At 43.0% G+C, this 27,279-nt stretch overlaps 2 protein-coding genes across 10 annotated transcripts in view; one reads left to right on the plus strand and one right to left on the minus strand.

Moving 5' to 3' along the window:
• The first annotated feature begins 458 nt into the window (after positions 1 to 458).
• Positions 459 to 27,279, plus strand: part of amot (angiomotin) — a 48,785-nt gene continuing 21,964 nt past the window's right edge. For 2 of the 7 annotated variants that reach the window (XM_080867636.1, XM_080867633.1), the window contains exons 1-6: positions 459 to 500; positions 10,144 to 10,203; positions 11,607 to 11,664; positions 14,041 to 15,037; positions 17,277 to 17,913; positions 18,253 to 18,397. In XM_080867636.1, the coding sequence (XP_080723762.1) occupies positions 474 to 500; positions 10,144 to 10,203; positions 11,607 to 11,664; positions 14,041 to 15,037; positions 17,277 to 17,913; positions 18,253 to 18,397 (1,924 nt within the window). In that variant the 5' untranslated portion in view covers positions 459 to 473. The other 5 variants (XM_080867634.1, XM_080867635.1, XM_080867638.1 and 2 more) reach the window with 5 other exon arrangements.
• LOC308387535 (uncharacterized protein) lies at positions 23,314 to 27,259 on the minus strand. 3 transcript variants are annotated; one of them, XR_013969959.1, is made up of 4 exons: positions 26,767 to 26,907; positions 25,567 to 25,619; positions 25,214 to 25,309; positions 23,314 to 24,645 (listed from the first exon to the last, which is right to left on the minus strand). XR_013969959.1 is itself a non-coding variant. In XM_080867649.1 (4 exons), the coding sequence occupies exons 1-4, from the start codon at positions 27,220 to 27,222 to the stop codon at positions 24,328 to 24,330; spliced, it is 558 nt and encodes a 185-aa protein (XP_080723775.1). In that variant the 5' UTR covers positions 27,223 to 27,259; the 3' UTR covers positions 23,314 to 24,327. The 3 variants fall into 3 exon arrangements, 1 of the variants encoding a protein (XP_080723775.1); XR_013969960.1 differs by having other exon boundaries at positions 26,776 to 26,877; XM_080867649.1 differs by lacking the exon at positions 26,767 to 26,907 and adding an exon at positions 27,132 to 27,259.

Here is a 27,279-nt window from a genome sequence, read left to right on the forward strand (position 1 = left end):
TAATATGAAAACTAAAAGAACATGCATATTCTCTGTCATATGGACCTGCATGAATAAACTTTCTCAATCCTTTATCATCTGCAACCGAAAATAGTTGTGGATGATTACTATACCTTTCTAATGTTGTTGTCCCTGCCTCTCTTTCTCTCTCTCTGGCTCTGTTCCTGTGCTACTGAGTGTAACTACCGCCCCTCCCCCCTCTGCCCAGCGTAAAGCACAAGGCTCGCGTGCAGAGTGAAGCGGAAAAAAAGTGCGAGAGAGAGAGAGAGAGAGAGAGGGTGAGAGAAAGAAAAAAAAAAACCACGTGACGGCTCGCGATAAGGAGCCGGCTCGCGTCGTTCACGTCAAAGAGCCGGCTCTAAGAGCCATTTCGTTCGCGAACGACCCATCACTAGTGCAGATGTCACAGAGCCCACTCTGGTCACAAGTCCTGCACCCGTTCACTGACTTCACAGAAATGAGCTGGAAGCTGAATGGCAGATGACAAAGCTAAAACGCCAGTAAGTGAAAAGAAGTGATGAAAATCACATGATGAAGCAGCCCTGAAGCCCACCATAGACCTGTGGAGCAGAGGTTAGCACTGTTAGCTCACAGCAACAGGGGTCCTGGTCCTCTGTATACAGGAGATTGATAGTAACGCATTATTATCGGCACAGGGTCGAGGCAGGGCTTGAAACTGATGGTGCTAAATGACTGCATGTGGATTTGGGCCGACTGACGTGAAGCAAAACCAACATATGGGCACCTTCTCACGAAATTCCGACAGCACTTAAATGTAGCAGAGCTCTGCCGGGAAACAAAGCCCTCTTTGTCACTTCTTCCCCTTCTTCAGCTTTTTCACGTGAGCGAGGTTAATAAACGACCACTGATCATGTCTGATGACACACTTCGGGCGCAGAGTTGTGCTTTGTAACTTTTTCCTGCTGGTTAGACCTTTGTTAGAGCCCAGTCTGGAGCGCAGGAGAGAGAAGGAGGGATTTCCCTGTTCCAAAAACTTTTTCATCCAGTTTCCATTAAGGAGGGGGAGGGAGGATGGACATTCCTCTCATACTGAGGCCAGGCGGTGTGGGGGGGAGGGGGTGCTTCCTGCCACTTCTCATGTACCGCTTCTTTCTTTACTCCCAACATGGAAAAAGATTCCTTGGCCTCTAACAAACTCTTTTCCCCGGTGAAAGAATAAAAAGCCCTCGGTGACGTCCAAGATGGAGCGGCTGCAGCAGCGCGTTTCGTAACTTCAGGAGAGTTGGTGCCGAGGAGACGACAGAGCAGCAGGGAGCGAACAAAAGGATGTTTCACTGAACTCACGGGCTCGGAAAGTAAACCAGGTTCTTCAGGTAAATCATTTACGTGTGTGCGCGCACATCAACCGGATGCTCCGCTTATCTTTGTCACACTGTTTCAGTCCTGCTGTTGTCATTTTACGGCACCAAACTAAACGGCTGAGAAAAACCAGACTTTCAGCGCGTCGTTCGTGAAGCTTGGATTGGCTTCGGACTTGAATTAACTTCAATAATCAGTGCCAATTCACTGACAGCGTGACGCGTAGGTGGGTGTAGCCTTTACTGCATCCTGGCCTTATCAGTAGGACTCCAGTTAGCTCTGTGTGACATTTGAATGTGAACGTGGGGTCCTTGGAGTGGGTCAGTCTGAAGTGGATGACTCAACAGTTGTTTTGCATTCACAGCGGTGTACTGTCAGTTATCACAGGCGCACAGTAATCTGCGTATGTGACGTTTGGACCTCAGAGTGAGTAACAGAAACTAAACTGGAAATCTTTAACTGACCAGATAAACAAGAAAACTCACTCTATGCAAAAAGCCGTAGAGTGATTTTAATTGGGAAATCCATCCATTCATTTTCCCAACTGTTTATCCAAATTGGGCACGAGCCGTGTCCCACGAGCCTGCCCCAACCCTTACAGGGGGTTCGGCATTTCCACACAGCATCATGGCTTTAGTTTCTCTGTTGACACACGCAGACTAAATTCTGATAATTCTCATTTAATTTAAGACTAAACAAGATTGAGTTTAATGATTTAGATTAACTTGTATTTGTAAAATATTTGAAATTGTAGCTTTTAAATAAGCTTGAATTGCCATTAAACACAAAGACTCCAACTGCAGGCCTCGAGGGCCGGTGTCCTGCAGGTTTTACATGTGTCCTTGATCCAACACAGCTGATTTAAATTGCTAAGTGACCTCCTGACCATGTTTTGAAGTTCTCCAGAGACCTGGTAATGAGCTAATCATTTGATTCAGGTGTGTTGACCCAGGGTGAGATCTAAAACCTGCAGGACACCGGCGTTCCTGGCCTACAGCTGGAGTTGGACATCCCTGGAATAGAAGGTGTAGCTGTACAGTCACTGGGCCTTTCTTTTGATTTGAAGATATTTGTTAACAGCACTCTTCAACGAAAGACATTTGCTGCTCCAAAATTTGGAGTTCAGCTTGAGGTGAAAGGGGCAGTCCATGCTAATGTCTAATGTTGGGGTAAGAGTTTCTTTAACTGAAGGGGCCGGGCTCAGCTCCTGTGAAACAGCCCCGCACCATGATCCTCGCTCCACCAAACTGTACACTTGGCACAGCGCAGTCACACAAGCATTGTTCCCAAGTGTGACACTGAACCGGCAACTAGCAGAAGTAGTGAAGGTAGATGACTTTAATCCCTGGGGTTGAGAGGTCGGCAGAGGTAGAGACCAGCAGCCGGGTGGATTTGTGACTGAAGGATCGCAGCTCAGAAAATGGGAAGATTTACAAAATGGTGTTTAGATCAAAAAGACAGGAGATGTTCAAGTTTTCACTGCGAGTGAGCAGGATGCACAGGACAGAGGCTGAGACGGTTTGGACGCGAGCGGCAGCTTTTGATTATTTTAGTAAACAAGTATTCCATTTCTTTTTCGAGTAATTGGATGAGACATCGTTTTGTTTTAATAGTCAGCAGTAGAAAAATACAGGTCCTTTAAAATAAACTCCTCATTGGTTTTCATGCTAGAAATGTCAGAGTTCTGCATAGTTTAACTAAACAGAACCTAAAGGAAGTGAGGTCAGAGGTCACATTGTAATGTAACTCCTGTATCTTTACTGTAGACTTGAGTAAACCAAACAGTGGAGGATGGGAGAAGCTCACAGGTTTGCTGATCAGTGGTTTGATGGAGCACCGAGCTAGCGTTTCCCTGTAAAGGTCTGAATGGTTATGACAGTAAGAAGCACTGCTAGAAAAATGTTTTCCCTGCACCAGAGCTCGTTCTCGTGGTTACGACCTTTTGCTCCTGATCATTTGTGTGTAGACAAACTCCGTGTTAAACTGTGACGTTTATTTTCACTGCTGCTGTTGTTTTATCAGCCGTAGCAGCCAGTTTGCTAACATGTCAACAGTTTGCTGATTGACTGGGATCACAGTCCGACTTACAGCTGGTTACACCCCCAACATACCGTTTACCCCCGTTATCCTCTGTTATCCTCGTGCTAACCAGGCCTCACCCTGCTTAGCTTCCAAGATCAGAAAAGGCTGGCTCCAACCTTTAATGTGCTATATCTTGTTTTCACCAGCCACATACCCCAGCACGTACTGCACCCGTGTGTTGTACCTGATTCTTGAATATTGTATCTGACAGTTTAAATATCTGCGGTTGCTTCAGCATCATTCTGCTTGCTTCTTTCATTTTATGTGTCGTGAACAATCTGCACTGATCTTAAGAAACATCTGCAACATGAACGACGGACACTGAGTCAGCACTCTTCTGTTATACTGATATAGAAAGTCCAGAATAAGGACGTCTGCCTTCAGACAGTTCCACATAAACATCTTGGTGGTCTTCACTTAATATCAGATGTGTGAGTGGATGTTGGTGCTCCACAGATCTTTAAAGAAGTGTTGCATGTTATACTGTGCTGAGCTCAGGTGACAGAAGCATGAAATGTGGTTTCCATGTTTGCATGAGCCGTCTCGAGGACAAGTCTACACATTGTTCTTGACTCTTATTTATTTTATTAGAATCATCATGGGTTTTATTTTTCAAGTCCTGAATATTTTCATGCTTTATCTTAGACCGAGTAAATACATGTGCAATAAAGTGCAGTGCGTACATTTAACCAGGAAAGGCATCTGCAGTATGAAAGCACTCCCACTATTTTGTCTTTCTATAGTTTTAAAGACAACAGGAGGAAAAATGTGATCCCACAGTCCATCCTGTTGTTCATAGAGTCACGATGTCATGGTCTGAAACACTTATCACAGAGACGGTTGACAGTCAATGCTGGTTAAGCAATTACACTAGTGCACAGGTATGAAGGTGTGGCTTGGAGCTGAATAGTTGCCAGGTCCACCTCCGAGCTCCACCTGTCAGAGTGTGGGAAGAAACGGGAAAAGAGGTGCGTTGTTTCAAACCTTCAAAACCCAGGTACACATCGCTGTGAGTGGAACAGACATTTTTTCACTGGGATTGCTTTATAAGGAAGGATTCTTTGAGCCACACAGGTATGATATCATTTTAAAAACAAAGAAAAGGTCTGGACAGAAGCTGAATTCAGGTTTGAGCTGTAGAGATAAAATCAGCGCTTTACTGCCATGCAGCAGAGACCAACAACAGGTGGGAAGAAAAATGTTGCATGTATTTTTTCTGAAGGCTTCACTCTAGCACGGATCTCTGAAGCATTACATCTGAAACTATTAACACTTTTAGCCAGTACATGTATCAAATGTGCTAAACTGAATGCATACGCTGGACTCTGTAATATAATTTAGCACGATGTAAACAGTCAGAGAACATCAGGAGAATGGAGGCTTACTAAATAAACATGGATTCCTTATTTTTCAACATTATTTTAAACATAAGTGTATTTTAACTTTTGATTTAAGTTCATGTTTCCACTTTCATTGCATGAACAAAGGATATAAGAACCAACAAAACAAGAGGTCATGGGTGTTACAGTAGCATCAGTTGGATTATGTCTTTGCTCTCATGTATGTCAACAGGTGTTGTTAATGGTCGGTTGTGCCGGCAAGATAGGAATTTTTTTCCATCGCTTTTCTCCCAAATCCTTTTGTAAACAGATGGAGTCATTTGGTCTAATAAATGAAGGTGTTTAATTATGTTAATAAAATTTGTGGGGGGTGCTTCTGAAGCCAACATTTTGTAATTTTGCTGCAAACATGACAGGGTGTCTGTACATCAGGAGGTAGAGCAGGTCATCTGCTGACTGGAAGGTTGGTGGTTTGATCCCTCGCATGCCAAATATCCTTGGGCAAGATATTGACCCCAAGTTGCTCTCCGACGCGTCCATCCAAGTGGGAATGTTAGTGAGTACTTAATACAACATTCACTTTCTTCTATTATTTTAATACTTTGAGTACCCCAGGAGAGTAGATAAGAATCAGTCCATTTACTTTCAGGAGGTAGGCATATTTACCCATATTTTCCGGGATATACCTGAGATCTGGAGACCCAAAGCTTGTATAAACCAAGATACCCAGGGTTTGGGAAATAATTGCAGCAACATCCTTCCATATGGGATATGTGGCTGGTGGATATGATGAGCATGAAGAGCCAGCTGAGTTCTGCTTTGACTTTTCCTTGGGAGTGATAAAGAAGCGGATCTGCTTTTTCCAACAAAAGTCCCTCCAGGTTTGAGAGTTGCTTCTTTTTCCCATTAACATGGTTTGTAGAGTCCTTATTCATTATAACCTTACTCTGGTACAGCTTACTTACTAGACCATTGCTGTTCCCGAAACTATAAGCATCCATGAATATCTGGATAACATGAGGAACTTCAATCGGACAGAGACCCTTAATGTTTTGGTCATTGAACAAGTAGATGTAATACTAGAGTGAGCCCACTGTACATATCTTCTGTCTTGTAATGGTGACTTAAAGTCAGGGTCACAGGCATGCCACCTTAATAATTTGGAGTTTGTACTCATTGAGCACTTTCACCCACTGGTTTACTGTTTTAGGGATTTCTTCCTCTTTTTTTTCTGTCGAGCCAAGTAATGACTGGACTATTAAATTCCTGATATTTTAGATAATGCCAGGTGATTGGTAGTTATTGAGTCTACAGTGCTTCAGTGGACATGAAAATTTCCAGTGCATCGCAGAGGTATATACAAGGTGTCCTCAAATTGGTGCCTTGAAGCACCAATGGTTGCTGGCTGCTACAATATTTAGTGATGAGACACGAGGTCTTGAATGATCAGGCCCCATCTTATCTGAAAAACCTCGTAGTACTCTTTTACTCCATTGGAGCACTTTGCTCTCAGACTATGGGCTTACTAGTGGTTCCTAGGGCTTTTATGGGAACAGTACGGGAGGCTGCTGACTACAGTATGGGAGGCAGCCTTCAGCTTCAGGGCCTCTCTTCTGTGGAACCAGCTCACAGTTTGAATTCAGGGTGACCGATACACACTCTACTTTAAGGACTTAAACGTTCCTTTTTGGACCAAGCATTTAGTTATGTCTGGAACAGTGCAGTAAATCTAAGCTGCTGGGGTCGTCACATGATGCACAAAGTGTTTCTTCTTCACTCACTGTGTGTTTATACGCCACTCTGCGTTTAATCATTAGTTATTATTAATCTCCAGCTCTCTTCCACAGCGTGTCTTTGCCCTGTCTCCCCACCCCAACTACACGTGGTAGGTGGCTGCCCCCCTGTCCCTGAGCCTGGTTCTGCTGGAGGTTTCTTCCTGTTAAAAGGGAGTTTTTCCTTCCCACTATCGCCATAGTGCTTGTTCATGAGGGGTCATGTGATTGTTGGGTTTTCTTTATTCGCCTTGCAAAATAAACATCTTGAGACAACTGTTATTTTGGTTATATCCCCAGACACTGGTGTCAAAGTTGTTTACAGAAACAAATCCTCAAAAATCCTGTCCTGAATAAGATTTTATTCATTTTTCCACATAAACTCTGATCTTGGCGTTAGCAAAATTTTGTTACGTTTGTCATGTTCTATGGAACGTGCTGCGTGGAGTGTCTGGACCCTTGTTGTTGGTTCTTGTACAGCTGTTTCAAGAACTTGGTTCGCATTACCAGGAACAAGTCGGACTTGTTCCCAATGCGTTGGACTCCGTCAGGGCTGCCCTTTGGCCCACATCCTCTTTATTATTTTAATGGACAGAATTTCTCGGCGTAGTCAAGTGATGGGCTTCCACTTGGGGACAACCCAACCACAGCCTGTTCAGACTCCTGCCCTCCGGCAGACGGTACCATGGCCTGAGGTACAACGCTGTGCGGGGCTGTGGAAGCTTCTTGCAAACCGCCATAAGACTGTTGAACATTTTTATAGAACAGGGTCAGCTGAAATGGTTCAGCTGGACATCTCTTGGTGAGTTACACTGAGAGGAGATCCATGGGCAAACCCAGGATTATGATAACAAGCTGAAGGCGACTCTAGACACTTACAGTGGGGCAAAAAAGTATTTAGTCAGCCACCGATTGTGCAAGTTCCCCCACTTAAAATGATGACAGAGGTCAGTAATTTGCACCAGAGGTACACTTCAACTGTGAGAGACAGAATGTGAAAAAAAAATCCATGAATCCACATGGTAGGATTTGTAAAGAATTTATTCGTAAATCAGGGGGGAAAATAAGTATTTGGTCAATAACAAAAATACAACTCAATACTTTGTAACATAACCTTTGTTGGCAATAACAGAGGTCAAACGTTTACTATAGGTCTTTACCAGGTTTGCACACACAGTAGCTGGTATTTTGGCCCATTCCTCCATGCAGATCTTCTCGAGAGCAGTGATGTTTTGGGGCTGTCGCCGAGCAACACGGACTTTCAACTCCCGCCACAGATTTTCTATGGGGTTGAGGTCTGGAGACTGGCTAGGCCACTCCAGGACTTTCAAATGCTTCTTACGGAGCCACTCCTTTGTTGCCCGGGCGGTGTGTTTTGGATCATTGTCATGTTGGAAGACCCAGCCTCGTTTCATCTTCAAAGTTCTCACTGATGGAAGGAGGTTTTGGCTCAAAATCTCACGATACATGGCCCCATTCATTCTGTCCTTAACACGGATCAGTCGTCCTGTCCCCTTGGCAGAAAAACAGCCCCATAGCATGATGTTTCCACCCCCATGCTTCACAGTAGGTATGGTGTTCTTGGGATGCAACTCAGTATTCTTCTTCCTCCAAACACGACGAGTTGAGTTTATACCAAAAAGTTCTACTTTGGTTTTATCTGACCACATGACATTCTCCCAATCCTCTGCTGTATCATCCATGTGCTCTCTGGCAAACTTCAGACGGGCCTGGACATGCACTGGCTTCAGCAGCGGAACACGTCTGGCACTGCGGGATTTGATTCCCTGCCGTTGTAGTGTGTTACTGATGGTGACCTTTGTTACTTTGGTCCCAGCTCTCTGCAGGTCATTCACCAGGTCCCCCCGTGTGGTTCTGGGATCTTTGCTCACCGTTCTCATGATCATTTTGACCCCACGGGATGAGATCTTGCGTGGAGCCCCAGATGGAGGGAGATTATCAGTGGTCTTGTATGTCTTCCATTTTCTGATGATTGCTCCCACAGTTGATTTTTTCACACCAAGCTGCTTGCCTATTGTAGATTCACTCTTCCCAGTCTGGTGCAGGTCTACAATGCTTTTCCTGGTGTCCTTCGAAAGCTCTTTGGTCTTGGCCATGGCGGAGTTTGGAGTCTGACTGTTTGAGGCTGTGGACAGGTGTCTTTTATACAGATGATGAGTTCAAACAGGTGCCATTCATACAGGTAACGAGTGGGGGACAGAAAAGCTTCTTACAGAAGACGTTACAGGTCTGTGAGAGTCAGAGATTTTCCTTGTTTGAGGTGACCAAATACTTATTTTCCACCCTGATTTACGAATAAATTCTTTACAAATCCTACCATGTGGATTCATGGATTTATTTTTTCACATTCTGTCTCTCACAGTTGAAGTGTACCTCTGGTGCAAATTACTGACCTCTGTCATCATTTTAAGTGGGGGAACTTGCACAATCGGTGGCTGACTAAATACTTTTTTGCCCCACTGTATGCTGTTTTTTGTGTTTTCAGCTTTTTTCCCATTTTTGTGAATTTGACGTCTTCTTGTCAAATTTGGCAGATTCAACATTAAATTAATATTTGAAACTATACAAATTAAAGTTGTTATAGTTATAATTCCAGCTTGGTTCTGGATGGAGTATTGAGAGTTGGAGGTGGCCTCGCTGCTGCTGCGATGCCAGAACATATGAAGCATCCAATCATTATCCCAAAGGACGTGCGTATGACCACACTGCAGGACACACACGAGAAGATTGGACACTGTGGAAGACTGTATATGCTCTCAGAGCTGCAACAGAAATATTGGATTCCTTCTGCTAACTCGGCGCTGAGGAACTTTCTGTCAGGATGCATAATCTGCTGGAACACTAAAGGCAAACCATTGGAACAAACTGGCCAAGAAGACAGACTTCCACCCGATGAACTCCCCGTTACTAATGTGGGAGTGGATCGCTTTGGATTGCTGATTTGAAGCTAGGCCGCAGCACTGTGAAAAGATATGGTGTGCTGCTTACCTGTCGTACAATGTGCACAATTTTAATGTGCACACAATAAACACTGATTCTTGTCTAAATGGCATCTGACTCCAGTAACGGATGACCCAACAGACCCTAACCACTTGCTGCTGATGAGGAAACGGCCAGTTTGCCTCTTAAAACATGTTTGCAATTGCAGGAAATGGCAATATTGAAGTATGCTCGAACTATACATGTCTGTGCTGCAGTGGAGTATGGGTGCGCGTATTTCATGTAAGAATAAGAGCAGTTAAATTACTATGCATGCTTATTTCTGGTGCCTAAAACATATTTTCCCAAAACCTGAAAAGATTTCAATGCCAGAGATAAGCAGTTTCTAGATTTGTCATCCAATATTTGTTCATTGTCCAGATCCTTTGTGTGTATTTAAACAGGAAACAGATTTGGCTGTCATTCAGTATGTGTACACCAATGTTTTCTTCTTGTGTTGTCAAATGTTTCAAACGAACTAAAATGCAGATTGCAACAGGAAGATCCATTGAAATGAATATGACAAAAATAACACGCATATGTAACAAGTCTACCTTGAATCTTGGTGTCTGCTGCACTGATTTTGAGTCCGCATAAAGTCACCATTTTGACCATGTTCCTTCTAACAGGAAGGCCCTCTGACAGAGCCAGGCTTGGGAGAAGCAGCCGTCTACAGGGCCACGTGGGAGGTGAGGGGCAAAGAGAAAGTAGAGAAAAACGGTTACGTGGAACGTGGTGCTCAGAGGACTCATTCCATTATGAGGAGCTGCCCACCACCTATAGCACTATAATAAAGGAGGATTCAAGGTCACCTGATTCAGCTCTAACCAAATCTGAGATTTAGATTATTATTGCTGTCAGATTTCTTGAAAACAGACGGGTGGTAGTTCAGTGCAACCAGACGTCCTGTTCCCCATTCTGCTTTTGATAGCTCTAGAAACCTTTGAGAGTTGATCTCATACTAATACACTAGACTAAGGTATAATCTGGCACGAAATGAATGATCAACTGGAATTTGGATTTAATGAAGAGGGGAGAGTCTCTCCTCCAATAGAAAGCTGACATTGCCCTTCTGTGTCTGTGAACAAAGCAAGTTATTCAGCTAACAGCTGCAATTCTCTGTCGTGTTTAAACGCAGTCTAGTCTAAAGAGCTTTGAAAGAAACTGACTGGATGTCTTTAAGTTTCCTGACAACATTTCATCTCTCATCCAAGAGGCTTCTTCAGTTCCTCTGGGATGAGAGAAATCCAGTCACTTCCATGTTCCTTAAACTAGTATAACCTGGATGACAGAACATACACTGACAAACATGCAGTCTAGTTCATTCAAGTATAAACATGTTTATGTGAAAAGTCATGTCAGAGCTGCCACAAGCTTCAGACTACAAGGTGACATGTGGGTGAAAAATGACTTTTACAACTTCATTTATGTTACATTAGCAATTCGCTGATAGGCTTTCAAATTAAATGTCAGAATCCACACTTGTGTGAATGAACCATGAAAAACAGCCATTCGATATTAAGTAGATATGCCAAAGTGCAACCAGGTGGTACGTGATATTGGAAGCTGCCTCTGTGTTGCTTTAATATTCGTTAATGACATTGACTGTTAAATTCTAGAATAATAGAAAAAGTAGCTACTGAACATACATCTTTATAAGAAGTACTTTTTGAGTTTTGTTCCCAAAAAATTCTCTGTAAAATGAATCGAAACGACAGCACCACAGTCTGAGGAAGCCGGAGGTTTCTTCCTGTTAAAATGGAGTTTTTCCTTCCCACTGTCGCCAAAGTGCTTGCTCATAGGGGGTCATATGATTGTTGGGTTTGCCTCTGTATGTAGGGTCTGCCTTACAATATAAAGCACCTTGAGGCAACTGTTGTTGTGATTTGGTGCTATATAAATAACATTAGATTGGATTGAGCCACTGTTGTAGCTTAGGAAGGCTGTCAGACTCAGGAACGTTAATATGTTGAATACAAATGTTTCTAACTTTGACTCTTTTGTTTTGTTGTATATGTATTTTGCTGAAGTGCAGGCATCTCACCAACACTAACTTATTTCTCCTTTTGTCTCATATTTTATTTGCCAACAGATGTTTCGGAAAAAAGCATCTTCCTCCTTGAGAATGAGAAGGATAACAGAAACTAGATGTAATGATTTTCTTTTCTCTACTCTATCGAACAGGGATCACATTCAGTGTTGTCAGTGAAACCATACTAATTTGAATGCAACAGAAAAACTGTGTATGTTTTGCTGCAAATCCTTTGATATACTTTCCCTCAGTTTATTGCTGCTTTGTAGAACTTGTGCCTGAAAGTGGTGACTGTGCACCAGGAAGCTCCCTGCCTACCACCATTACTTTCAAAGAAGAAAGTAGAAGAGACACTACCAGTTTCCATGCTTTACCAGTTATAAATACTGTGAGCAATATTGAGATTAGATGATTGTATTCAAAAAAGAAAACTCCCAACTGGGAAAAGCCACTTTTCCCAGTTGGGAGGTAACGGCACTCGTCTAGACTTTCCACACCTGCTTAGGTTGTTTTCTCAACTAGTACTTCTCAAGGCTCTTGTGCTGCTCCTTGGTGGAGTTGTTATCTGTGATTGCCACTTCTATCAAAGCAGTTTTCTGCTCCTTGCCAACCAGCACAGTGTCTGGCTTCTCAGCGCTGGTCTTAGCCTCTTCAGGTATTTTGCCCCACAGATGATGCATCATCATGGACATCACTGGAGTGTGGGATACCCAGGTACTTGTGCCTATCCTGCTACACTATATTGTCAAAAGTATTAGCTCGTCTGCCCTCACACACATGAAATTGAGTGATGTCCCATTCTTAATTCATAGTGTTTAATATGATGTGGGAATTTTGAGCGTTCTTCCCAAAGGTCAGGCACTGACACTGACCCGACCTGGCTCGCACTCTCCACTCGAATTCATCCCAAACATGTTCTTTTGGGTTGAGGTCAGGACTCTGTCCTGGCCAATCAGGTTCTTCCACATCAGTGTGTTTTTAGACTTTGTGCACTGTTGTGCAGTCCTGTTGGAACAGTCAGGTTTGTTAGCGGTGTGAAATTGCCCAAAATTTGTCGGTATGGTGAAGTATTAGGAGTTTGACTGCAGCTAAGAGGCTGAGCCCAAGTCCTGTTTAACTCTAACACGCTGTTCTTGAGCTCATCTGAAATGTCTATAGTGACTGACTCTGAGAAAGTTGCACACTGTGCATTCAAGCATCTTCTGACCCTGCTCTGTGATTTTCATGAATCATGGCGTGCTGTTACCTTTTTGTACCTATGGATCATGTTTTTTTTTCTGCTCATGTTTACTTCTTTACACTGATTATTCATGCTTTCCTGTGGAGGGCATATCTCGAGTGTGTTGGACCTCTTTTATCCACGAATTTCTAGAGAAAGGAGGAGACCCCTGGTGTCTTTCCTGAGATGGATAGCAGGCTTCCAAATATTGAGAGTCAGTAAATATATCATAATGAGTAGGTGCCTTGGTAACATATTGTACAGGACCACATGATTGTGAATCATGCAGTGAACACTGTCCCGTTAGGACTGATCTTTTCGTGTTGGGACACTACTTGCAGATGAAACGGACTGCTCTGGTAACAGCGATCCTTCATGGATGTCCTGCAGGATTTGCAAATGAATCTCAGAAACTGTTTTCAGAATCTTTACAATGACAAGGAAAGGTAGCAAATACCCTGTGCCATTTGCAGTTTAAACCCTTTTATATCACTTTATATCTGCAATTGTTGCATTTTTAATGGCATATTTTAAACTTAAAAATAAATGAATAAAAAAACGTATAGAAGTATGAAGTTACATTTTCATAGGAATCATCCAAACTTTGGATCATATCACCTTCAGGCAAATTGAAGACTTTGGACGTGACCCAGGGTTTGAAAATATAAAAAATATCCACATAATGATTATTTTCCAAGTTATAACTAGTGTTTCTAGAATTGTGTTGTATTTGAACGGGTCTGTCTACTGATATTTTTGTTTTTGTGTGAAGATTTGTCATATTTGCTCAATCCAGCATGAAATCTGAAAGCAAATCATTCACAGCTTGTTGTTCAACGTTTGCACCATGAAATTGTAATGCAAATAAGTTTGAGCAGAAAGCCCTCGTTGATTGGAGAATGACCTGTGTGTCTTATTGAGACGGGCACGTGAACAGTAACAGTGTTACTCTTACAGTGTTTACAGTTAAATGCCCAACGGCCGCCGCCGTCTTCTTTCTGTGGTTTTAACTCCTTAGTTGAGCGTGTGATCGGGGGTTGAGGGCTTGGGTGAATGGTTTCTAATGTTTTTCAGGAATTGTTCCTCCTCCACTTGTGTTCTGTTGTTTGCGCGGGGCAGTGGTGGTGATGGATGCTTCCTGTTCCTGTCTGACCTGAACGTTATTTCTTTCCTCTCGTATCAACTTTACTTTCTCTTTCTTTGACTGTCGATCTCTTGACCCACTAAACTCATTCCTGTCTGTACTCACTGTGGCACTTTCCCTTCTCCTCTCAGGGAATATCGACCGTGGGCGAAGCTTATCCTTCCACGAGGTTTGTGGCCAGCGCGAGGTGGAGATGAGGGCCGCAGCCGAGGAGTCCTCCAACAGCAGCAGTAGTGTAGGAGGCGGCGGCAGCACAGTCCTGCAGCGTCTCTTACAGGAACAAATGAACCGGAATTATGTGCTCCAGCAACAACAAGGTGGAGGAGGAAGTGGTGGAACAGGAGGGGGAGGAGGATACTCGGTGCAGGGACAGGTTGGGCCATCTGATGATCATTCCATGAGCCCCCACATTGCCCGGCAGGAGCCACAGGGACAGGAGTTGCAGACAGACAGCGGCCTGGAGAAGCTGGGCTCCTCCAGAACCGGAGGAGGAGGTGGGAGTAGTGGAGGGGGAGGGGGAGGAGGAGGAGGTAGTAGCGGAGGAGGGAGCAGCCAAGGACAGTGTCCAAACTCTGAAGACCTCCCTACATATGAAGAGGCCAAAGTGCAGTCGCAATATTTTCGGGGCCACGGCCCCCCTCCTCAACCTCAACAGCAGAATAACCAGGCCCAGCAGCCTCCTCTACAAGCGTCTGTGGGCGCCGCCTTCTATGTCACAGGGGTGAACAGCGCCAAGGTGCGCACTGAGGGGCGCCCCACGGTGCAGCGAGTTAGCGGCATGGGGAAGGTCCACCAGGACGATGGGCTGAAGGACCTGAAGCAAGGACACGTTCGGTCGCTTAGTGAGCGACTTATGCAGCTCTCATTGGCCACCAGTGGCGTGAAAGCTCACGCTCCTGTCACTAGCGCCCCACTTTCTCCCCAGCTGCCCCCTCCAGGGCCAGCTGGTGACTTATACAAGACGCAGCATCGTGGCCCACCTCCTGACTACCCATTCAAAGGTATGGGTTCTCCTACCAAGCAGCAGGAGTCGGGAGGCCATTTTTACCAGGAGCAAAGAGGAAGGGAACACTCGAGGGAAGTGCCTCATGTCCGATACCAACCCCCACCAGAGTACGGCTCGTTCAGGTAAGGAGCACGCCCTCACGCAGTTATAGGAAAATACGAATGAGCTACAACTTTCAGCACACTTGTGTTCAGTAGGCTGGAAAACAGACTTCTACAGTAGTTACTATTCCAATAAAGGTGTAGTATTGGTTAAAGTATTGGTTGTTGAACCATTCCCGGATCTTAAAAAGTGACAAGTGGTCTTTTCCTTGTTCATCAAAAACCTCGGTGTTCTCCAGCTCTGCTGTGACTCTGTGGTGTTTACAGCTCAAACACAAGTTTAATCTTTCGGCAAACAACTAGAGAAAAAATAAAAGTACACCAAAATATCCTAATACTACCTTATACTCGTGGCTCAAGAGTTGGGAGTTCGCCTTGTAATCGGAAGGTTGCCGGTTCGAGCCCCGGCTTGGACAGTCTCGGTCGTTGTGTCCTTGGGCAAGACACTTCACCCGTTGCCTACTGGTGGTGGTCAGAGGGCCCGGTGGCGCCAGTGTCCGGCAGCCTCGCCTCTGTCAGTGCGCCCCAGGGTGGCTGTGGCTACAATGTAGCTGCCATCACCAGTGTGTGAATGTGTGTGTGAATGGGTGGATGACTGGATATGTAAAGCGCTTTGGGGTCCTTAGGGACTAGTAAAGTGCTATATAAATACAGGCCGTTTACACAACCCAATTGTGTAGTATGGTGGAGGGAGTTTTTACAGAAGCATGCGAAGGCAGCAGTCCACGAGGACCGTGGCCTAGGACTCCCATGTCAGTCAGCACCAGAATGATTGGAGAAAGATCCGTTTTAGGTTTGGGAATGGCAGCTTCAAAGCGTGGAGCTGCGGCGTCTGTGAGCTGAACAGGCGTTGATCAAGACGTCCCAGAAATATTGATGAGCTGAGACTGATTTACTTTTCTCAGCTTACACTGAGTTATCACTTAGTGTGTTCAACAAATAAATTAGAAGTAAAAATAATAAGGCACCCAAAGCGCTTTACAATTCCACTCTCACATTCACACACTGGTGGAGGCAGCTACGGTTGTAGCCACAGCTGCCCTGGGGCAGACTGACAGAAGCCAGGCTGCCATATTACGCCATCGGCCCCTCTGGCCATCACCAGCAGGCGGTAGGTGAAGAGTCTTGCCCAAGGACACAACAAGCAGGACAGAGAGAGCTGGGGATTGAACCGGCAACCTTCCGGTTACAGATGAGCGTCCCAATCCTCTGAGCCTGTGTGTGTTTGTATGTGTGCATTCATACACTTTGTCTCTACCTCAACATATCCGAGTCCTTCCTTCCTTCCTTCCTTTAGCACAACACTCTACTCAGCTGTTAAATGGATCAGAAACCTCTAGTTTGGGATTATTCAGCACTCCTATGCTAACCATGCAGCTGTGCTTTCAATTCCACGGCTAAACTAAAGTCAAATAAACAATTATCAGTCGGTAAAAAACAAGATTTTAGTTTTCATCGGGGTAAAAATTCTCCAAGCAGAAGGTAGAAAAACAAAAACCGACCCTGGTTTCTTGGATGCAAAGACTGATCCTGTTGGGCCTGTTTAGCACTTACCTCAGAGCAAACTGGATTTAAACAGTCATGAATACAACCAGATTTTAATTGTCAGGGCAGGACGTGCTACGACATGACCTGCTGTGGTCTGATGTCATTCCTTTGAAGACAAAAGATATTTTCTGAACAAACTCAGCTGAAGCTGGTGTGTTCCCATGTTACTCAGAAACAAGTCACACATCACCCAAGCAGACAAACCAATGAATCAGACAGGACACGTGATAAAAAGCCTTAGTCTGTATGTAAATGCAACTAGTGTGCATGCTGGGGGAAATTATTATTTGACCTCCTGCTGAAATTTGAAGTTTGCTCACTTACAAAGAAGAAACGGTCTCAACCACAAATCTCAATGCAGTGAATTCGTCCTGTAGCCTTAAACAGCAACATGTTTCTACCTCTGTGTGTGACTGTGGGGACAAACATGGTGTGTGTGTGTGTGTGTGTGTGTGTGTGTGTGTGTGTGACACAGGTTAAATGTGAGCTTTTGTGTGGTCAGCTAGACTAGAAAGGCGCTGTTTGTTTACTGTTTGTTTACTGTTAAAATGTGATTGGAGCAAATCATTTGGGCTCAAATGAAAATGAAAAAAATGTCAATAAAATAGCTGTGGACACATGCTGTGTCTGTTTCAGCGAACTGTATGCTAATAAATGTTCAACAGTGTGCAAAAACAACTGACTTACAGATGTGTAACCATGCTTTCTGCAGGTCCAGTAAGGAAGGCTTAGTTCACACCCAGCGACCCCTTCAACAGCACAGTCCCACCTCCTCTGTCACCTCAGTGGGCTCTTTATCGCGCACTCAGTCCTCAATCCTTAGCAACATCCTTAGTGCCTCCCACTCCTCTCATCCTTCCTTCCCTCATCAGCAACCCCAGAACCAGGGAGAGCCCTTACTCACGGCGGTCCCTCGTAGTCCACATAGTACCGGCTCCCACCAGTTGGCAGAGTCTTTTACCTCAGGGTCGCTTCACCCACCACAGAGGAGTCATGGTTTTTGTCCAGATCCCTATGGCTCCACACCAAGGATGCACCATCATCATCATCATCATCAGCAGCAGCAGCAGCCTCCCCATCTGTATCATCATCAGCAGCAGCAGCAGCAGCAGCAGCAGCATCATCATCATCAGCAGCAGCAGCAGCCGCCATTCCAAGGACCTTCCCAACCGCAGCTGTCGGTCCATTCTGGACCTTTCCCCCTTTCACAGTCCTACACTCACCTGCAGGGGGAGCCCTTTGCAATGATGGCCCGTGCCCAGCAGATGGTAGATACACTGACAGACGAAAACAGGATGTTGAGGCAGGAAATGGAGTCCTGTCGCGAGAAAGTCACTAAATTACACAAGGTAAGAAGTTTAGCAGTCATCTGTTTAGATACATGTGCAGACAGTGTTGCCCACTAAGTTTCAGATGTTAGTGTTCAACATGACCTTTGACCTGTTTGAAACCAGAGTACTCCTTCAAACCTGATGCTGACACGTTCAGCCTAACAGCAAGACAAGTGCAGCACTGTGTGAAGAAGAAGATGTTTTTGGTTATAATCTGTTTTCTTCATGCGTTCCTGAACAGTTTGGTTGAAATGTGTTTCAAAGCGCTAACAGACAATAGAACAGTGGTGTTGTTGGTAAGGCCAGTTTGGACCAGTAACTGGTATACAGTTTCACTCTTTCTGTATCTGTGAACAGCTGGAAATGGAGATCCAGCTGGTCTCAGAGGCCTATGAAAACCTGGCAAAGTCTTCCTCCAAGAGGGAGGCCCTGGAGAAAACTATGAGGAACAAGTTGGAGCTGGAGGTGCGCCGGCTGCATGACTTCAACAGAGACCTCAGAGGTGAGAAACAGTGAAGAACATGACCAACATTCCTCAAATGACTTCAAATGTAATGAGGACCTGTAACAGCTGTACCCCGTCTCAGCTCCCAGCGTTTACAGAAATACGGGATCGGTTGGATGGACTTGGATCTGTCCCCAAAAGGACAGATCCAAGTCCTGGCTCAGCCGCTTCCAAGCATTTTGGCCCCACACTGTGAGAGTGTGACTTAAGTAATATACAGTTACACATTTATTTATTTATTTCATTTTTATGAGGTGAAATGTCTTGAAGAAACTTAAAGTCCAACAAGCTCTTTAGACTGTCTGGAATATTTTTTAAAAAGAAGGAAACCAAGCATTTTGGTGTCAATGACTGCAGATTTCCCTTGATTAAAAAGAGAAACCTTCACAGCATCTAGCTTTGCTGTTCTTGGGGAGGTAGGTCTGACATTTTAACTTTCCTTTCTGCATGAAAGCAACACTGAAAGCAACATAAATAAAGAGAGTTAGCACGCGTTCCAGTTATTATAAACTAGAATCTAAATGAAGATCTGAAAGTGTCTTGGGAAAGGAAAAGAACAGCTTATGAGTCCTGGTAAGCATACAGAAGCAGCCAGTGGAATCAGGTCGCTGCAGCTGATGGATGTAACAGGGGAACTCTGGAGTGTGTGGGGATACAGCCTCTGTTTTTAACGTTAGTTTTTCCATTTTCCTCAAACGTTTACAATAAATTGAGGGAATAAAGGAAAACGTAGCGGGATGAGGAAGGACAAATGACAAAACCAAAGCCCCACCCAACTTGTGTGGTGCTACGTAAACAACAAAGAATGTCTACATTTGGGTGAGCCGCAGAAAGATTCCACTTCTCCTGTTGTGGGAATTTCCTCCGTGTCTCGCCTTTGCTCCAGCCTCAAAGGATCACTTTGAAGCCAGTTTGGTGTAACAACTTTCATCACTTTAAACAGGTAAATGTCCTCACCATGAATGACTTCTGGAGATAAGAAATCTGGGAGTGTTTTGTAACATTTCCCAGAAAGATTGAACCTTTTCACATTTCCAAAAACTGTGAGCCAAATTCTCTCCATTGTCCAAGTAGAGGTGTGTTGGAACAGGCAGATGGATCAAAGCCAATCATCCGGTGATAGTTCAGTCTCCATTCTGATTCCCATTTTTGTTTTATATACAATGAACATTTCTATTAACTCACTGGCCTCCTGAGAGAGATGCTTCTGATCTCAGTGTTATAAAACGTGTCCTAAATAAGTCAGAGGTATGCAGCTCAAACTCCTGCCTGAGCTTCTCAGAGGACTTACCACACGTGTACAGTTCATGTGCATACTGCTGTGGTTCCCCAGTCCTTCTGCACTATCCAGTGTGAGGACCAAATCAGCATTTTACAATCTACCTTGATTTTGTGTTTGACTACCAGATCCCACCAGACCTTTAATGTTGCCGTGACAACAGGATTTGGATCCCTCAGATATGTGTACATTTAGTCCGTTGGGTAAATTGAGCGCAGGCATAGACTGAGGGTGCCAGTTTGGTTCAATCCTTTTGCATCGCATTATTAATCGTGCTGTCTCATACAGTGTGTTTAGACCTGTTGTTAGACGGGCTCCCAAATCCCATTTAAGTTTGTACTTCTGTCTGATGAATTCAATCCTTCCTGCACAATATTTGAGTCTCAGAAATATTTAATTTACATCCAGATTTTTCTCTAAACTTTTCTAAGATGGTCCAGAGCTTGAAGAATGTGTCAACTGGGTTTTTAAGGTCTAGCACGATATTGTCTGCGTTCTTTGTTCTTCCTGTGCTATCAGCTCATTGCTTTGTCTCGTATACGTCTCAGACCTGACCTGTTCCTGTGGAGAGCTCAGAGCTAGCTGTCACATTTATTTTCATTCCAGCCGCTGGCTCATGACACAACGCTGGTATACGTCTAATCAAAGTCTAGTTGAAACCCTCAGCATCCAGGCTCACTAAGGCTGTGGGAACGCCACGTTTGTTGGCTTCACTTATGGGCGTAATGTGCGTCTGATGTAGTCCCGTGTGTGTCGACCTTTAATAAATCCTGTTTGATCTTCATCTGTCAGGTCTGGGAGTTTACAGCCAACATTTAAGATATCGGCCGATAGGATTTGCAGTACTCATTCTTACCTTCTTTTTGTAAGACTCATATCGCGACCTGTTTTCACGAGTTTTGGCCTTTTTAACTGTCCAGCTGAATGAATCCAGTAAAGGGGGGCTAGCTGTACCATTCACTGGGGTAGCCAAACGAATGGTACAGCCTTATAACGCTTTGCTTTAGTGATCAGTGAGGTTAAGGTGTCACTGGAAAGGTTCCTACAGAGGGGACGTCTAATCCAGCAAAATAATCTACAATTTCTTTTTCATCCACCAGTTCAGACGGGTCATGCTGAGTTTTAAAGCAGTGTAGAAATTTTGACATTTTGCTACCTTAACTGTGTCCTATGTTATTGTCTGTTCTCTCTGCAGTCCTGGATTTCTTTTTTTTTGTTAAACATGCCATTTTCCATAATGTTCGTCTGTTTATTTTGATGCATAGTTAAATAAATAGCATTATGGTCAGATATGTCTGCTGTTCCCATTTTACTGCCACCACCATGCTTTGGTGGGTGTGCGTCCCTCTGCAGAGCCCCGTCTCTTTTATAAGAATGATTTATTATTTCTCTATTTTGTTTAAAGCTTGTTGTGTCCTCGATATTGTTAAAGTCGTATTCCAGTCCACATCAGGAATTTCCGTCACACTTGGTGGTAATCTTGTCAAATGTGTGTCCCCCTCTGGAGGTGCATACACACGAGCTACTGTGACACTCTTTCCTTTCGCAGTTGCATATCTGCCTTCTTGATCCTCATCTTCCTCAATCTTTTCAACATTAACATTGCTTGATATCAGGGTAGTTGCACCTCCTCTCCTGCTATTCTTATGTGAGCTGAAGATGGAATTTGTATATCCAAACCTTTTTGACATGTTTCATGTAGAAATATCACCTGTGTCCTGTCTCTTCCATAAGGAGAGGATCCTAATTGTCCACCGCCTTTACTCCTGCTGTTGGTGCCGCTTCTCTCTTCTAATGAATTGAAGCGGCTGTGACATTGCGTGTTGTATAGCAATGGTGGCAAAAATGCCGACTGTGGAGCTGAGCGAAGCGCTCACCGAGTGGAGAAGTAATCAAAACTGTGCAGCTTGAGGCTGGCTTCATGTGCGGTGCTGTATACACGGCCTGGTCCTCTCAGTGGATTCATATTCTTGTGTAGGGTGTTTGAAAACGTCCCTTCCTCTTCTTCCCCAACTCCAAAAAGTCAGGTACTGTCCCTCCTCGATCAGCTTGTTTTGAATACGGTGAGCGCTCCGCTCAGCTCCACAGTCGCGCCCTCATTTCCCCACCTGTGGCCACTCTCTCTGATACTCCTTTCATTTCTTCAGTTGTTTTGTCCAGTTTGTTGCCCATTTCTTGGTGTAGAGAATTAATATCCTTTTGTAGACTGTCGTGATCCTCTTTCAGTTCCGACCTGAGTGATTCTGTAGCGCTCACCAAATCATTCGGGGCTCCAGGGTTCGTGTTAGCTTGCGTTGCAACATTGCTAGCTTTTGCTGATGAGTTGTTTATGTCTCGGGCGAATTTGGTGTTTTGGGCATATTTGTGTTTTGTCAGTCTCCTGCATTTCCTTCCCCACTATTTAACTCTAGAAGAATTGCCTATAAACAAATTTTTATATCTCCATGTAACCTTATATATTTTAAAATTAAATAATGAAACATCCTAACCGAAAATGGATTTAGCTACATTCTGGACAGTGTTTCCAGAATGCAGTAGCTAGCGAGCTGATTGGAGACCGTTACAGCCAATCAGAATATTTGCATCCAAGTCTGTAATTGGTTGGTTTTGTGGCACACTTATGACGGTGTACGGAGAGTTGAGCGTGCAGGGAGCAGAGATCTGAGCAAGCGCAAATACCAACAACTGAGCGAGAGCGGCTGTTATTGTGTGTGTGGATAATAGCAAACACTGGAAGTAGAGCAGGGTGACATGACCAAAAATATTTATCACGATATACATTTGAAAATTTGCAATAACGATATAACTGACGATATAATTGACACTATACTAATATATTTTCACTTAAACAAGCAGCTGTTTTTTATGTGCATTAAAGTTATGTAAAAATGTAACAGTGCATTGACAGTTTAACCAAAAGGCATTTCCAGTGGAAACTGGCCGACATATCCTCAGCATAACCATGTATAACATCCACACAACTTAAAAAGAGGTTATACACACAGTACGGTAACATTATGTTGAAGCACAGTACGTATCACTCCGCGAGGCCCCGCCTACGATAGCCGTAATGCTCCGACAATCCATCAAGCGGTGCGGCTTCGTAGCTCAGCAAAGTCGTACTGAAACATGTGACAGATTTTCGAGCGCCGTGCACATAAAATCGTTTCGAGGTCAGTAAACACAACCACACTGTAAAACCTAATAAGTTCACAGAACTCAAAAATTGTTGTGTAACAGATTACACAACAATTTTTTAGTTGTGTTTTCAAAAGTTTTAAGTTTAACTAAAATAAAAATTATAGTTGCAGTTGCCTTAAATTACCTCAATGTTAACTCATAAATGTTGATATTCCTCAACTTATAATTAGGGAGTAGTAAACTCAAAATGTTCAATATTTTTCAACTTAATTAAGGTGGGAAATACACTCAAAATATTTTAGATATTGCAACTCATACGATGTGGGAAATAAACTCAAACTTTTTCATATTTTCTAACTTATAATATGGGAAATAACCCTTAAAATCTTCAATATTTTTAAAATACGGTGTGAAATACACTTACAAATAATTCTAAACTGCCCAGTAAATTATAATCAGCTAAAAGTGTTAGAAAACATGAAATTACACATACTAACAATTTAACAACTTTTTATTAAACACAATGTGCTTTTAAAAAGGCACAAACAACAGAGCTCACTCATAAAAAAGTGCCTCATAAATAAAACAAGAGAAGACTCCAAGGGTCTCCATCTCAATTCTAAAATTCAATAACATTTTCAGTATTAACAGCAATTGCAGCTATTAGAACAGGGGTGCTCACACTTTTTCCGCATGTGAGCTACTTATAAAATGACCAAGTCAAAATGATCTACCCACTACAAAAATCCAAAACATATACTTATTTATAAATATATTGAGGATTCTTTATATCTACAATGTATATACATGCATAACCGCAATATCCAATATTTCACAACACAATTAACTATGTAAATTTTTTGTCATTACCTGAGTTTACTCTGATGACTTGCACTGAATTGAATCAGCCAGGGATGCATAGTCCGGACAGTAGCTGCTGACGGCCAGGTTTAAGAGAAAAAACCGAGAGCTAAAAATTGGAGTTAACTCGCTGACTAGCTTGTCAGTTTTACTACACTTCGCGCCGCTGTTTGCGCATGCGCAGCGACCTAAGCGTCAGAAAAAATCTGCTGTCATCTGACTGGCTTCCCTGTATCAATCAAGTGACGGGATGGATGATAGGCTGGCATCTATTTTTTTTAATGCCATGCGATCTACCAATATTACCTTTGCGATCGACTGGTCGATCGCGATCGACGTATTGAGCACCCCTGTATTAGAACATTGAGGCATTTAACACTTACTGTACCTTAACAGCTGCAGCTCACTTTCTTTTTTAAAAATACATGAAAACAAACAGTACTGTTTCCACTGCTGTACTTATAGGGAACAAACATCAAGGCAGTGCATTTACGTATTAGGCAATAGAACATTAAACATGAATAGTGCATGAACTGAACAGTCATTCATCTTAAATGTGAGGTAGAAGAGGCAAATGATTAGGAAAAAAACAAACAAAAAAAGCTTCCTCAATACTCAGCTCAACAAGTAGTCCATTCTGAGTGATTCACTCATTGAACAAATCATTCTTCAGCATCAGTAGACTCCCTTTCAGTGGTTTGTTGTCCTCAAGGCACATCACAACCTTCTGGATAAATGTGAATGTAAGCTCAGGTTTCTTTGAGTATTGTAGGTCTAGTGCATAGATGTACCCAAAGAACAGGAGAAATGACTCAGCCAGATTTGTGGGACCATTCACAAGTATTTCATCCTCAACGACAATGCAGATGCTTTCGGGACTGAAGAGGGCCGAATCAGTAGTGTCATCCGTGACAACTGTCAGCAGAGCCACAGGAGTGTCAGTGAGGTCTGGACCATCTGCTGACTGCAAAACAAAAAAAATACAAGAATGAGTTCAGCCCCTCAAGGACACAAATCATGCTATTGATTAGAGCTGTGAATCTTCATAAGTCGCACGTTTCTTTTAGGATTATAATGTCAACGATTTAATTTGATATTGCGATACATCATGATGCATTACAATAACCTTAATTTGGGTTTGGTTTCAAAACATATGTTTAAATAAATGTTTTCAATAATAAATATATGCCAAGATATTTGTTTTTGTTATTTACCAAACATTTCTCTGACCACAACATGGCACCTCCAAAAAAATAGAACACTTGAATTTTAAAAGGGAGATAGTTTTTATCTGTGGATTTGTCTTTGTTTAATAATCTTTCAACTATTTTCATGTTTTCTGGTTTATGCGTAACAATCTTCTTGCAATCTTATTCAACAATAGTTGATATATGGGAGAAAACAAGTCAGATGAGGACTGTGTTGAACCTCCTTCCTGATATACACCCTGGTTCTCCTTGAGTTCTGAGTGATGTCATATGTTTGACTGAACAGCTAGGCAAAGGGGTTGATGCTGAGGCCAGTACACTTACATCACAAGTCCTGAATAACGTGGAGGCATCTTCACGCAGGTACACAGGAAGTGCACGAAGGACGAGGGCCCGTCTTGTATTTACATCATGCTGTTCCTAGATGAACATACAATATCTATCAGAATAGTATTTACACAAATGCAGAGTAAAAACAAAGTGTTGGATAGCCATGTTCTGATTGTCATTGTTATAGATCAGGGGTGTCCAAACTTTTTGTGTAATGGGCTAAACTTGTCAATCTAGAAGGGTAACCCAAAAAAATCTAAAAATTTTGAATTTTTAATTCAGGGCAAAATTCTCTAATTTCTTTGTATTTATTTTTTATTTAAATTAGGACAAATTATAAAACTCACCCACTGACAACTGGTGAAATGTTGACTCTGTAGCACTCTTTGCAGTCTGATATCTGTAAACAATATGTGCACAAAGACGACTTATTAATGTTCAAAAACATTTTTTGCACAACACACACACGTAGTCAGCTGATCTCATCTGATGCAGATCTGCTCCTTGATCAAGTGACATTTGTCCGGATTTTTGGCACGAGTGACGTCGAATCAGCATCGCAGCTGGATGGCCCGATTTACATACCCAGCGCAGCTGATACTCACCACAATAATTTACTAAGATTATATGCACTCCTGTTATTAAGTCCAGTTCAGTCTGTAAATGTTAACCATTTCAAACTAATGTTGATAGGTGTGTTGCTAAGCTTAATAACTTAAATAACAAACTTGAAATTTACCCGTCCTATTTTCCCCTTTATTGTTTTTTCTCTGTGCTGTAAATCTTCTGTCTAAGAAGAAATCTGAGGCTGCTGTTCTGAAAATAAGCTACCAAAGCTTTTTCTGAATGAATCAATAAAGATCCAATTATGGAAAGCTGTGATGAAGGCAGTTTTGTCTTTAATTATATTCAACAATATAACATATTCGACCACTTTTAAGTGATTTTGTGATCTTTAATACACTAAAGTTAAGGTTATTTACCTAATTTCTAGTAAGTGGCCCTCAGTGAAAAAAGTTTGGACACCCCTGCCTTACAGGTTAGGGAGTATTTGTGATCCGCACAGTCTGCATCAATGATTCTTTCTTAGCCTGGGAGCAGAACGCGGCTCTTTATTTTCATTTCATTTCAATTTATCTAGCAAAGATCGATAGGGTTTGGCTTAAAGGTGTCAAGGAGGCACCTCAGTCTGGCTGGTTGAGCCTTGTCGAATTAGCGTGAACAATTTAGCTGAACGTCGTTCGTAGCACCGAGTTCGACCAGTGTATAATGTTAGGCTGAATCAGGCGATGCATTTTTCCGCAAGCCTTGACTTGTAGAGCTCGCTTAGTGGAATACCCCTCTAAACTGTTAAAAGGATTTCGAGATTATCTCACAACCACACATTTGAGACTACGAAAAAAATACAAACATGTGTCTAATTACCATAATGATAACACACTCACGTTGTTTATTATTGTTCGCTTCATGCTAGCACACACACACAGCTCAACAGCGTAAACTACTGACTGTGTAACACGGACACTTATTGAAATAAGTATACTCACAATACGCACGTGCATTACCGGCGAATACGACAACCGGTAGAAACGGACAGTAGAAAGTTTTAGTAGAAAGTTCAAACGCATGGAGCTAGAACTGCCAACCGTCAACTTCCCGGGCAAGAATACAATGCATTATGGGAAATGTTGTCCCCCACGGAAAACCGCCAAAACGTTACACCATTCTAATTTGAAATAACATTACGTATTTGTCACATTCGAAAACTTTTAAAATTACAATTACTTGGATTCGAATTCATTTATAACAAACATTCACTGTGCACAAAGTACGAATATATTTCCAGTAAAAAATAAAAAAAGAATGTTTATCGAAATTAAATTTAAACAAAACAAAAACACGTTAGACTTACCAAATTTAGGGCAGTTGATGAAAAAAAATAAGGTGGTGGGTTGAAGTTGGGGACTCTTAATCCACACGGGCTGGCCAAATCTTCCCCGCATCAAGGTAAATTCAAGATGGCTGACTCAGCTTTCCTGAGGGAGCGACAAGACTCCACC

The sequence above is a fragment of the Rhamphochromis sp. 'chilingali' genome (assembly GCF_963969265.1).
Source record: "Rhamphochromis sp. 'chilingali' genome assembly, chromosome: 19".
Lineage (NCBI taxonomy): Eukaryota > Metazoa > Chordata > Actinopteri > Cichliformes > Cichlidae > Rhamphochromis > Rhamphochromis sp. 'chilingali'.